Source organism: Rattus norvegicus, chromosome 6 (assembly GCF_036323735.1).
Source record: "Rattus norvegicus strain BN/NHsdMcwi chromosome 6, GRCr8, whole genome shotgun sequence".
NCBI classification, from domain to species: Eukaryota; Metazoa; Chordata; class Mammalia; order Rodentia; family Muridae; genus Rattus; species Rattus norvegicus.
The window spans coordinates 52,206,122-52,218,162 of record NC_086024.1 but is presented as its reverse complement, the minus strand read 5'-3'; the positions used below and the strand labels follow the sequence as shown (position 1 = coordinate 52,218,162).

The following is a 12,041-nucleotide window of genomic DNA, read 5'->3' as shown; positions in this document are numbered from 1 at the left end:
ATGATGGGAAGAGAATGTGAAGGCTTCTCTCCCAGAGGCCACCAGTGCTTGATAGCCAGGCAGCCACATTGACTGCCACCTTCAGACTGCATTCTGTCCCTAGCTGAAGAAGATAGAGCATCATCACAGATCCTTAAGGCTAAACATGGCTGCCTTCGAAGACTGAAAACCCAGCGATAACACCAACTCGAAACCTGCAGCTAGAACCTCCTTCTACTTGTAGAAATTCTCACATTCCTTTGAGTATGTCAGTTTCTTTTTCATTCTTCAGTTTCCTTCAGGGAATAGACATGTGACCATACAATCAGCCGTTTCCATGAGAACCAAACAGATAGGAATATAGGGGACACTCTTCACCAAGGTGGGTGCTTTCAGAAGAGAGGCTAACTCTCTTAGCCCTTAACTTCCTTGTTGTGTAGTATAAGCAGGCAGAAATGGGATTCAGAATCCTCTATGGAAAACAGAGTTTGTCTGTATATGTTGGGGTACCAGGCCGTCAGAGGGCCTGATTACCACTTCTGTCAGAATCCCTTCTGCATGGCCACTGCCTTCCTGGCCCACCCTCCATGACAAGTTCTGGAGACTCTGAGGACATGACACTTTGTCCACTGAGAGATAACATACTGGTGTACTCATGGGTGCACAGATCAGTGCTGGGACAAAGAGCTGCACTGAGGGCAGGTAGTGTGTTTGCAAAGCACAAGGGTAGCTGCTGCAATGGGACGGAAGGCAACTGCAAACCTAAGTGGTGAGCTGTGTCCAGAGATGCAACCCCCAAGGCTAGCAATTTGTCCTAAAAATGTCCTGGTGGCATGCATTTGAGGCTAGCAGGTCTAAATAGGCATCATTTTAAGTCCTGGGCTGTGCTATTGACCTAGACACCAGCCTAGACCACAAGTGAGTTGGAAAGTGACCACAGCGCTAATAACCACAGCAAAGGAATTTAAAATTTCATATACTTTCCATGCCATGTGACACCCTTCCTTTGATTTTCTGGTTAACATTTAAAGACACAAGAGCCATTCTCAGTTGCCCATGACATCGGGGAGGGAAATGATAACTTCACACTCATGGACTGAGCTGTCCCTTTTCCTCCCTTCCCATCTCATCCTATGTGAGGTGTCCAAATTCACTGTGACAGAGAGCAAGCTGTTCTCTCAGTCCCTACAGCTGAACTTTACCTTTCTTTCTGGCCTCCCTAGACCACCTAGCATTCAGAAATCCGTGGGCATCCCTGAACTCCAACTCTGGAACCAAGTGTGCAATTTGCCATTTGGAGGGACTCATCCAGTCCTGTAGACAGAATGAACCGTGCTTCCCTATGCATGAGTGCATGATACACACGTGTATGTTTCTTCTCACCTCTGAACCCTTCTGCAAAGAAGGATAGACCAAGTACCCTAAAGACTGACAGAAGATAACCACTGGTGAGGTGTCTGGGAGAAGCAAATAACTGATAGAAGGCTGAATGGGAAGCTTGGTAATCGAAGAGCTGATATCCAGGCCTATGCCTTAGCTATATCACTCTGTACTTCTAGTTAGTGTTCCCAGTCCTTAAGAACTATAAATTCTATGTCAGTCCAGATTCTCTTATTTCTCTACGAGCAGAGGTACATACTTTTTGTACCTGAAAGGAGTCTGGGGCAAACAGGGGAGGGGGGTGCTGCCATAGTCAATTACATTGGAATCTACCTTTTGGTACCCAGGTGCAGGGGTGCCTTCCCTAGGTGGGGTCTCCTTATGCCTCAGCACTTTTGTCCAGGATAGGTCTTTTTAAAGAAGTAATTGTCTGCTAGCAGAGACAACAGGAGAGAAGGAAAGCTTTGATTTACTTCCCTAGAAAGTTGCAGTGGAAGACTACTATTCCTTCTTTTTTTCCTGAGAATCTAACACTTAAGTTTAATTGAGTATGCTCAATAGACTTGTCTTTTCTGGTGCAGCAATGGAAAGCATGACTTAGGCCAAGTTCTCAATCCAAGTTTTTTAATTATCTGTCTGGGCTTGAGAGTATCAGTACCAGTAAATATGCTTACTCCTGCCTTTATGGTGGGAAAAGAACACTCACAAATCACCTTATCACCAGTGATCATCACAGTAGCCTTGAGCAGGAATTCTCAGTCCTCCTCTACTCTCAAGGAAGTGAGTATACTAAAAGATTCTTTGGTCCGGGACCCTGTAGCTCAGAAAAGGCAAAGCTGAGGTAGCCCAAACAGATCCACTCACAGTCCAGGAAAAGGTATGTGGCTCTAAGACATGTCTAAGACGCACCATATGTGCGCAGGATAAAGTCAGTAAGGCAAAAAGAGAAAGCCTCATCAAGTTGCTTGACGGAACACAGTGTCCTGGACTATAGCCTTGGAATAAGAATGTGAAAAAGAACACCTAATGAAGAGATTAACTGAATCACCGTGCCCTGTCAATGGATTGTAAAGTCTATCAACTAAGTTTACACCTGTGTGAAGGTAATTTCCTTTTGATCCTTCATTTGCAACTGAGTGAACAAATTTTGAGACTAGAAACTAGCAGGCAATTATTACCAAACAGAAACCCAAGATATTTAGTTCCATGATACCTTAGACTTACTTTCGTTCTATGTGTATCTCTTTGTCTGAATATTAAAGAGCTGATGATACACACAGACGAATAATATGTGACATGTCAACAAAATATCAAATTTCATTCACAAGTTACTTATTATCTCTATAAGAAAAACACAGCTTAGAAAGATATACAGCAGCTTATGCTCAATTGTTACAATGTTTTTGAATCCCTAGACCTTTCTTTTAAATACTTTCCATGTGTGTGTGACTTTAAGAATCTTTTTCAGAGAGGGTCCCTAACACTTTAAAATCCCCTCTTCTTCCATTTACAGGAAAGTATCAAATGAGAATCTGACATTATCAAATAACTTGTAAGTTATTTGCACCATCAGTTCTAAGAAGGCAGGGATCCCAAGGCTCAGGGTCAAATGTACCACATTGAAGTTGGCCTTCCTGATATCCAGATAGAGAAGGAATTCAGGCTTGGTTTGCTCAAAGGTCTGGCTGGGTTGCTTTTAACACACACTAATATGCAGAGGCTCTCCAGGGATCTACCTTAACTGGTCGAGGGTGCAGCCTGTGTATAGACCTTGAACAAGGCTCCCAAAGGTTTCTAATATGCACCCTTAAAGAACATTACCAATGTGGAACTCCTCAAAATAGTTCAACCTGTTCCTTCCAGTGAAACCTGTCTTGGGTATTTGTCTTTTAAAAGGTTCATTAGATAAGGGTACCAGCTCAGCCACCCGAAAAGACAGAAAGCCCAGGCTCTTGTTTACTATATCCTATAAACATCCAGAGGCCAATGCCTTGGAGTCATTGCAGAAACAGTGCCCCTCCTGCCACAGGTATCTCCATCTTCCCCTCCTGGGCCTGGGGCATGCAGCACAGGACTCTGCCATGTGCGCTATGCCTCTGACACCCACTGGGTAAGCACAAATAGTGGCTGATCTGCAGGACATGGATACACATAACAACAACATCATCAATGGCAACGTGTCTCTCATGTATAAGAGTGTGCACCTCCTACCATCGTCATATCCTTTGGGGGATATGTCCCTGGTTTGCACCTTGGGAGCTATGGCTCTTTTGCCATAAGTATGGTTGTCGTAACTGTTGTACTCAAACGAAGTCTTGGAATATTTCTCAAGCTCCTTGGCCAGGTTGGAGCGCGGTGTAGTTGTGGGAACATTGTTTCTGTAGCCATACTGAGGAATCTCAAGCTGTTTGACAAAGCACATTGGCCTGAAAATGAACAGACAACAAACATAAGCTTGCTTTCTCATGGCTGTCCACGCAACACAATGCATGGTTATCGTAGTACATATGATTCCTCTCATCTATCAAGGATTTAGGACTTTTCATGGATCACTTTAGACTTTAGTCCTAGTTTTCCCACAAAAAAAAAAGTTAAAAAGGACAGGCTGATTTAATTATATATCCCAAATAAAGTATCTGGCTAAAAGTCAATTCTGGAAATAAAAAGAAGTAATAGAATACTTAAGATGTATTTTATCATTTTTCTCTCACTTTCAGGAAGAATGGTGGTAAAATATAACATTGGCAGTTGAGGAAGAATCTGATATATAGGCATTGCATTCATGGGGTTTACAAAGAGTAGTGGAATCACACAAATGACATGGGATCTTAAAAATAAGAAGAAATAGACACACAGGGACATAGAATGAGACAAAACTGGACCAGAATTTATCTAGTTGGGCATTAAAATAGAATTGTAGGAAAACCCATGAGCGAATATTCATGTTCCTTTAATGCTCTTTATCTAGTACTCCTTTATCTTAGACTTTGGGATAAAATATTTAAAAGGAGGAGGTTTTGATTCTTATTCCTTTACTGATGTTCTGTCCTGTGTTTATTTCATAAGTGGAAATCACTTAAGAAACAAAAGACGTTCCCTTATACGCTTTAACCAATTTCTGTTCTGTATAACAGATACACATAGGTGTTTGCGCATCTCAATCGCAACTCAAACTTCTTCTAAGGTAAAATATTGTTAAAAGTACTTGCAGGCAGGTATCCTTATATTGTCACCATTTTTGAACTGTAAATCTACGTAAAAGTGCCCTTAATTTCAGAAGGGGTTATTGTTGATCGTTCTATTTCTGATTTTTTTTTTCAGAAAAAAAAAAGGCCTCAAGAAAAATGGGTGTTATAGCAAGGGAAAAGATAAAAAACCAAAAACCCAAATATAGTGAACCATGTGTTAGCACTGGCTCACAGTCTATTTACAAAGGCCAATCACTGATGACAAGAAATTTTTCTTGCTCAGTGGACTCAAAGTTGGAAATCCTGACCGTACCTCACTGGAAAATACTGCCGGTTCGTCATCCTCAAACACCACTGCGCTGTACCCAACTAGGAAACACAGCCCGTACCTCCACGGGAGATACTGTGTGTCCCTCGGCCGGATGTACTACCTGTCCTCAGCCGGAAACACTGCCTCCCCTTAGCTGAAATACAGTCTGTTTCTTAGCCGGATGTACTACCTGAACTTCTGCAGGAAGCACTGCCTTTTCCTGCCGGAAACACGGCCTGTACTCAGCCAGCCAGAGACACGGCCCATCAGCAAGAACCTGTCCTCAGCTCGAAACACCCCGCGCGCACTTCACTGAGAATCATTTCTTGGACTTCCGGTGTGTAAAATGGCAGCTGTTAGGTGGGCGGACGGGCCACCGCTGTGAGGGGTTTATGGGAGGCCAGAGAGCAAAGCTCATTCCCTTTGGGACCAGGGTGGTGTCCCTGAGGCTCGGCCGCTTGGCCTCTATGCCCTAGTCCGACTTCCAGTCTCTCCAGTTCATTGGAAACATGTTTAGAAAATATAAAAACTGCTAAAAGATAATAACCTGGAGTTCTTTCAGATTTAAAACTGTTGAAATTTTGGTATAATTTTTTAGTACTTAAAAAAGGATATAATTTGCTCCCGATTTCACATATCATTTGCCATTTCTTTTAGTTATATACATTTGCTTTTTTAAATATGAGTGTTCTATTGTTGAACTATTTTCTTTCAGATTTCTTTTTTGTGATATTGTAACTTTTGACGAGATTCATACACGTACAGAGATTATTTTTACATTGATTATTTCTTAAATATTTTTATTTGTTTGTTTGTTTTATTTTTCTTAGATGGAACCCAGAGTATTATGGATCCTAGAGTCATGCCTTCCTTTCCTTACTGTTGAATTCAAGGCCACAGAGGCTTTATGTGACCCGGCTAGCATATGTCGCACAACCGTATACCTATGCCACTTTAATGGTGGAATAGTATGGTTAAAATACATAGTCTCAAATTACCAGCTTACTTGTTTTGGGTTCACAAGCTCTTCATCCTATTTACTTCTTGTGCAAGCGATGAAACAGTATGCCAATTGATAGTTGTTTGAGAGCATTTTATTAGCCAGGGCAGTGCTTCACAAATCTGTGAAGACCTAGGCTCCAGGCTTTGCCTCGAAAGATCTGGTGGGATGTGGGACTATGTGGAGTAAAATGACTGTGGGGTTCTACACTTGGCAGCACAAGGCAACATTTGAGCTGGTATTGAGGAATAGGTAACACTCTCAGGTTAGAATTAGGACCAGATGAGAACAACTCCTCAGGTTCTCGATGGGAGAGTTGGGAATGCTATGCGCACCTTTGGAGATGGAACCTTTTTAGGGCCTCAGGCTTATTCATCTGCTCATTCACCTGATGGCAAGGCCAGAGGGTCACAGCTAGCAGAAGTTGATCCTGAGCCTTGAAAAGGTTTGGACCAAATCTGATGGATGAGGAACAGCAACCAGCCGTTGGGATGATGCCAAGGACCATAGGCATAGGAACAGATAACAGGACTATCCCTTAGTCAAAGGGCTTCTCAAGTGTCAAGTTCCAACTGGACAGTTTATCAAATGATTTATTTAATTTTTATTTGTTTTACTCTTGACCACTTATACTACTGTAGGTTTAAAGTTTTTTCCTTACCCAGTGAGACATGGAGAAAAGTGAGGTGTTGGATTGACCACTGTGCTATAGGGGTGTACACCTGTTACCCTGGTTTAGCCAATGGAGAACATGGAGGAATCGGGAAAATGACCAGCATCCTTGCTAGAGGCCAAATGCTTCCCAGGAGAGCCTGAGCTACAATGGGTGAGCTCCTAGGCTTTTTTTATGCATTGCTGGAGGGACTTACTATTTAGAGGCCTGCCCTCACCCCATTGACACACCCCCTCAGAGCCACATAAGGAAGATTGCCTGCACGTGTGTAGTCACTGTCCCCTCTCTCCTATGTATTTGATACTGGATCCATCTTTCTGCTGCATCATCCTGGAGGGACCTTGGGTTACAACGCTACAGAAACAATAGGATGGGGTGTTCTTTAGTTCTGGACACCAGGGTGGACATGATATTTGTAGTTAGCTGTATGTCTTATTTGTCTCAGTAGCCAAGGAGTTTCTCAAGAAACCCAAGCTCAGCACTTGCCATGAGGAGATAGACTTGCACTCGCACCTCAGCTTTCATGTGCACCCACATTTTCAGAGTAGCCATTATGAAAGGACTGTGCCTGGGACTTGGTGTACCTCTCAAAACTAGCCCCCAGCAGAAGGAAATGAGTAAATTCTTCCAGCCACAAGCTCTGTTCACAATTTCCCACATTTCCTTTGGCTAGCCTTAAACAGCCTTGGGGTTTGCAGGGATCCTGCAAAGATTAGTGGACTAGGAGATGGGAAAGAAATCGGTCAGTTGTTTAGTATTCAGTCATATCTGCAAAGCGAGTGTGACAGTAAATAGGCAAACAAGAGGTTTGTCTAGGTTCTTATCATAATGCAAACAATATCAAAAGTCAGAGAGGGATTATCTTGGAACAGAGATTATAGCTATTTTATTTTCTTATTTTGTTTAAATATTTAAAATTTTGTATAAACATTTTAATTTTTTATCAAAGGAGAAAGGAAGTTTAATTTAATTGCAAAAATAAAAACCCCATGAAATACTAAATGGGGTCCAAGAAGATATTCCTATATCTTGCCTAGTGATTTTCTCTAAGTAACGTATCCCAAAGAAATACCTTTAATAGAAGCCAAATGCTATACCTATGGGAAAATATTCATCATTACTCCTTAGAGAGAACCTGTATGCCTTTGAGTTATGGCTGTGGTACGATATCCACTTAACTGGGTATATTCAAATGAGAACATGAGGATGATAGCATTTCTATGGGGAGACACTGAGTAAGAAAGCAGAAGTACACGGACTGTCACAGATTTCATGAGATGTGTGTGAAGTCTGTGAGGAATGTACATGTCTTCCTCTACCAATAATCATCTTCCCAATTTTGGGAAATGGGAGTTCAGTCTTGCTCCTCGGGACTTTTCTACTTTAACCTGCAGTACTAAGTGACGTCAGGTAGTCATGAGACCTGGTGCTCTGTCTTGCCTGTCAAATGACAGTGATGCCACCTACTTCCACCCACATCTCAGGGTGTGTGAGGATAAGGGGTGATGACAGCTTTGATGACTTGTCATAGAGAAAACTTCCAAGCTCAGGGAATGTGGCATTCATCATTCTTGCATTTTCAAAAAGACCAGTGCCACCCATAAGCAGGTGCTATACTTTGCGCCAAACTGGGATAAAATTATGTTGGCCTACTAACATTACTAGTTTCTAAAACTTCTCTTTTATTTAGCATTCATATAATTGTGAATTGTCAGGGCTACAAACCACATAACTATGTCCTATTCTCTTATTTCACACTGAGCCACTGGAGACCTGGGAGTTAACACTGACCACCAGGCTTCTACATAATCTTTCACGATAGAGGACACAGACCTCTAATCTGGCATGTTTTCCCTCTGCATAGAGCATATCTACTCCATGGAGTGTCTCAAACACTGTCTCTGCCCTGTGTCAGGATAGAGTCTGTGGGAGATCCATTGAGGACACACTTCTCTTGAGTACCTGAGGACTCGGTCTGAGGCCTGGTTGGATTTGGACACATCACAGCTCTGATGTTTCTCCTGGGCCTTTGCCAGTTTTTCTGCAGCAGCAATAGGGCATCCAGAGAGGCTATAATGACAGAAAATAGATTCAGTTTAATGGTCTCCAATGGCTTGCCACATACCGATACACTCACCATGTTCTGTCTTAGCCAGCTAAGATGACCCTCAGGTAGATGGAGCTAGGGAAGTTTCCCAACCTGCCTGGTACTGTATATTTCCTGGCATATAGCTCTTATGACAGCACCAGGCCTGTCCAACAAACATGCCAAATTCCAGGAAGCAAATGCAACATAAGCTGGTTAAAATTTCAGGCAGAAATTGTGGAGTGCTACAGGTCAGGCAGTGGCAGCTAGGGAAGGAGATTTTTGACAGACTCAAGAATGGCAGTTAGTTGGTTATACCAGAAGGTGGCACTCTGAACTGATGCCAGAGGTATCTATCTACAAGGCTTCAGGGATGCTGACTTCAGCTCACCAAAGGACAGGGAGAAAAAGGGAAAAGGGAGGTACAGCAGGAACACCTCCAGGAGAACTTCAGTCAAATGTGATTCGCAACTAGTTCAGCTGGGTCGGTATGGCAGAGGGAGCAGCGAGGCTTCTTTGTGTGAGCTGCTTCCTCAGGAAGCCCTAGTATCGGCATGCTTGTGTGTTCTAGATCTGAGTGGGTGTCCATCCATGTGCTGATGGCAGAAAAAGGAGTTGATACTGCAGGCTCTGCGCAGCACGCAGTAGGGATCTCCTGCATCACTGCCAGCTCCTGCGGACTCGGTACCAGAGCTGCATCACTGCCAGCTCCCGCGGACTCGGTACCAGAGAGCCTCCACAGGACATAGAGCTGCAGTCTGTTTTATTATAAATTTAACAACAGTATCCGAGCTGCTGGTTGTGACTGACCATGAGACAAACATTAAGAGAATTTTACAGCTTCTTTTCCTCCATTTAAGAAGAAACCTAAGCTATGGCAAGTCAAATCTTAATAGTAATTGCATTTTGCTACTGCAAAAGAAGTGATCTGATATCACCTGGATTTTCAGAGGAGCTTAGTGATTCTCATAATGTCTGAAGGGGATAGGGAAGAAAGCTGGAACACCGTCAAGAGTACGATCCTGACGATGTATATTTTCAGCAGTAGTCCAGTTAAAGCCGTTGACCTGGAGCAGTGTCCTCACTGGTATACCCCTACCAGATGCGTTTGGACATCTGCTCATATTTTAATGATGTCCATGCTGATGGCCAGGGGATTCATCAAATTCAAGAGCAGCCAAGTTAGTCATCTATATTAGCCCTGCTGGGTTCTACTTCACCACCCTGCATGATAAGTGGCAGACAGCCTTTCTTATGGGGGAAGGTGAGAGAGCCTTGCTGGATTCCTTCTGGTCGCTTTTGTTGTAAGTGGCTGTGGGTTCCATCTTGGGTACTGTACCGAGTAGGGGACTTTGTGGGGAAACTGCGCTATTAGACTAGAGGAGGCAACATAGCTGAAGAAATTAAGTCTTCAAAAATGGGCAACTGAGCCTTTGACATTCCTGTATGTGCTGTGACTGACCCTTTAGGAGCCACGTGTGAGGTCTGCCAGTCTCCTTTGGAAAGGAGGGGATGAGTAGCAGTAAAGAGCTACCATGGGGCAGGGCTGTGGGTAGCGTCCTCTAGCATAGACCCCAGCAGAGTGTGGCTTACCTTCTGTGCGAGTTCCTGTTGCTATTCACATGCCCTCGCCCTGTGCAGCCTGGAGTGGGACACTTGAGAACATTTTCATGCATGGCAAGAACTTGACAAAGGAGAGGCAAGAAAAATAGCCCAGCATTAAAAGAGAGAAATGATGAGAATACAATATGCAATTGTTTCAACAGGCTAGATTAGTTTACGACAGTCTACAAACGTCTGTGATGTGCATGACCAGGAAATATATGTGGGGAGAGAAAGAAGGTTGTATGACTGTACTCAAGCATGCGAAGCAGGGTGCACTGGCAGGGAGCCATGGGGTTCAGAGAGCGCCATAACTGAATAGTCCCATGTGGGACAGAAGCAAGGGCCACCCTAGTGTATCCCGGAGATAAGCACTGGATGCTGATCAGCCATGTAACAGCACATAGCCTGGGCATTTTAAAAACATGCCTGTGCTTTGGAAACACATGGGATTGTGTAAGTCTGATATGAGTGAGCCGAACTTTAAACCTTGTCTTTTTAAATAAACCACGTTTACTTAGGAAATCAGTAAATCTTTGTGCTTTCAGTAGAATGAACAGGAATAGTAAGATCTCTGCATTTTTACCACATGACATTAACAAATAAGAAGATGAGAGAGCTGGTCCCCAGGGCAGGAGGACTACTGCCTGCTGGCATCCAGGGAGGCTGGTCCTTATGGCTCCATCCTCTGTGTGCTGATGCTTGTGAGGTTAAGAGTGCTGGGGGAAGTCAAGACAACTGACTCCAAAGGAGCCTGCTGGCCACATGCTCTGTCTGTCTGAGCTAGAGTTCTGCAAACCGCAGTCCTAACTGCCTGCCCAGCCTGCCTACGATCAAGTGGTCCTGTGAGGTCTGCTCAGCCACATCTGCCCACACCTGTCACTATCACCCATGGCTTTTCTCCTGGAGCAGTCACTGTCTTACTGGGCCCTGTGTAGAGTTTCCACATGCCCTTGCTGTCACACCTGTCCATGTCTGATGCCTTTACTATTGGCGAATTCCTTAAAAACAGTTCATTGCTGCTTTGTTCTTAAGCTTTTATAGCTCTTGCCTCTTCTTTGGATATGGCTAAAGTTTAGTAAATATGAATCAAAGTGGAAATGTCAGCATTCGGCTCAACTCCTGTGGGGGCCTGGAGGGGGCCTCAGAGATCCCCTTTCAGAAGAATCCCTATGTAAGAGGAAGATGCCCTTCTCTTTGAAATCTGCAATCTTACTTGCCTGTTTCCCTATTAGAATGGCACACATTCTCCTTTACCGTAACACATGCCTTTCTCTTCATGCTAAATATTTCTATTACAAAATCTTCCCTGGAGAGAGCAAACACCTTTCAGGCTTGGCTGTGTGGTAGAGTTCTAATGTCTGTGTCCTGCTGAGTGGAGACACGGACACTATCTATGTTCAGTCCACCCCTGTAGTGGCGTCTGCTTCCTCAGTTTGTAGGTTGCCTGTGTGAACTGTCTCGAACCATTTCTCCTCTTCAGTTTGTGGTACCGCCCCTCACTACTTTTCCCAGTCTTTCTCTGAAGCATCTATAGAAGACTTCAAACAGGAAGCCCAGAGACCTCTAACCCTTCCTCCTAGCCTCTTTCTGTACCTCAGCCATGGCCTTCATACCCGGGGCTTTTGAGGAATGTTTTTTACCTGGTTTGCTGCCCCCACATTCCCTTCTTTACCTCATCTTTCCACATAGGCCAGTGTTTGGGCTCCTTTCTTTTACTCTCACTTCTTGCCTTTCCCTGGCAACGCACTCCTGTTTTTACAAGTGCACAAAAGGTGCCACCCACTACACCTACTCTACGTCTTGGTATCCTCCCGCATTAG

At 43.8% G+C, this 12,041-nt stretch overlaps 1 protein-coding gene and 1 long non-coding RNA gene across 53 annotated transcripts in view; one reads left to right on the top strand and one right to left on the bottom strand.

Moving 5' to 3' along the window:
• Positions 1–12,041, bottom strand: part of Myt1l (myelin transcription factor 1-like) — a 398,973-nt gene that overhangs the window by 73,668 nt on the left and 313,264 nt on the right. For all 50 annotated transcript variants that reach the window (XM_039111668.2, XM_063261464.1, XM_063261488.1 and 47 more), the window contains 3 exons: positions 10,210–10,300; positions 8,493–8,600; positions 3,571–3,785 (listed from right to left, as the gene is read on the bottom strand). In XM_039111668.2, the coding sequence (XP_038967596.1) occupies positions 3,571–3,785; positions 8,493–8,600; positions 10,210–10,300 (414 nt within the window). The remainder of the gene's footprint in view (positions 1–3,570; positions 3,786–8,492; positions 8,601–10,209; positions 10,301–12,041) is intronic.
• Positions 4,983–12,041, top strand: part of LOC134479354 (uncharacterized) — a 155,782-nt gene continuing 148,723 nt past the window's right edge. Inside the window, exon 1 of one of the 3 annotated variants that reach the window (XR_010052571.1) lies at positions 4,983–5,194. This is a non-coding gene — a long non-coding RNA (uncharacterized LOC134479354). The remainder of the gene's footprint in view (positions 5,195–12,041) is intronic. The other 2 variants (XR_010052572.1, XR_010052573.1) reach the window with 2 other exon arrangements.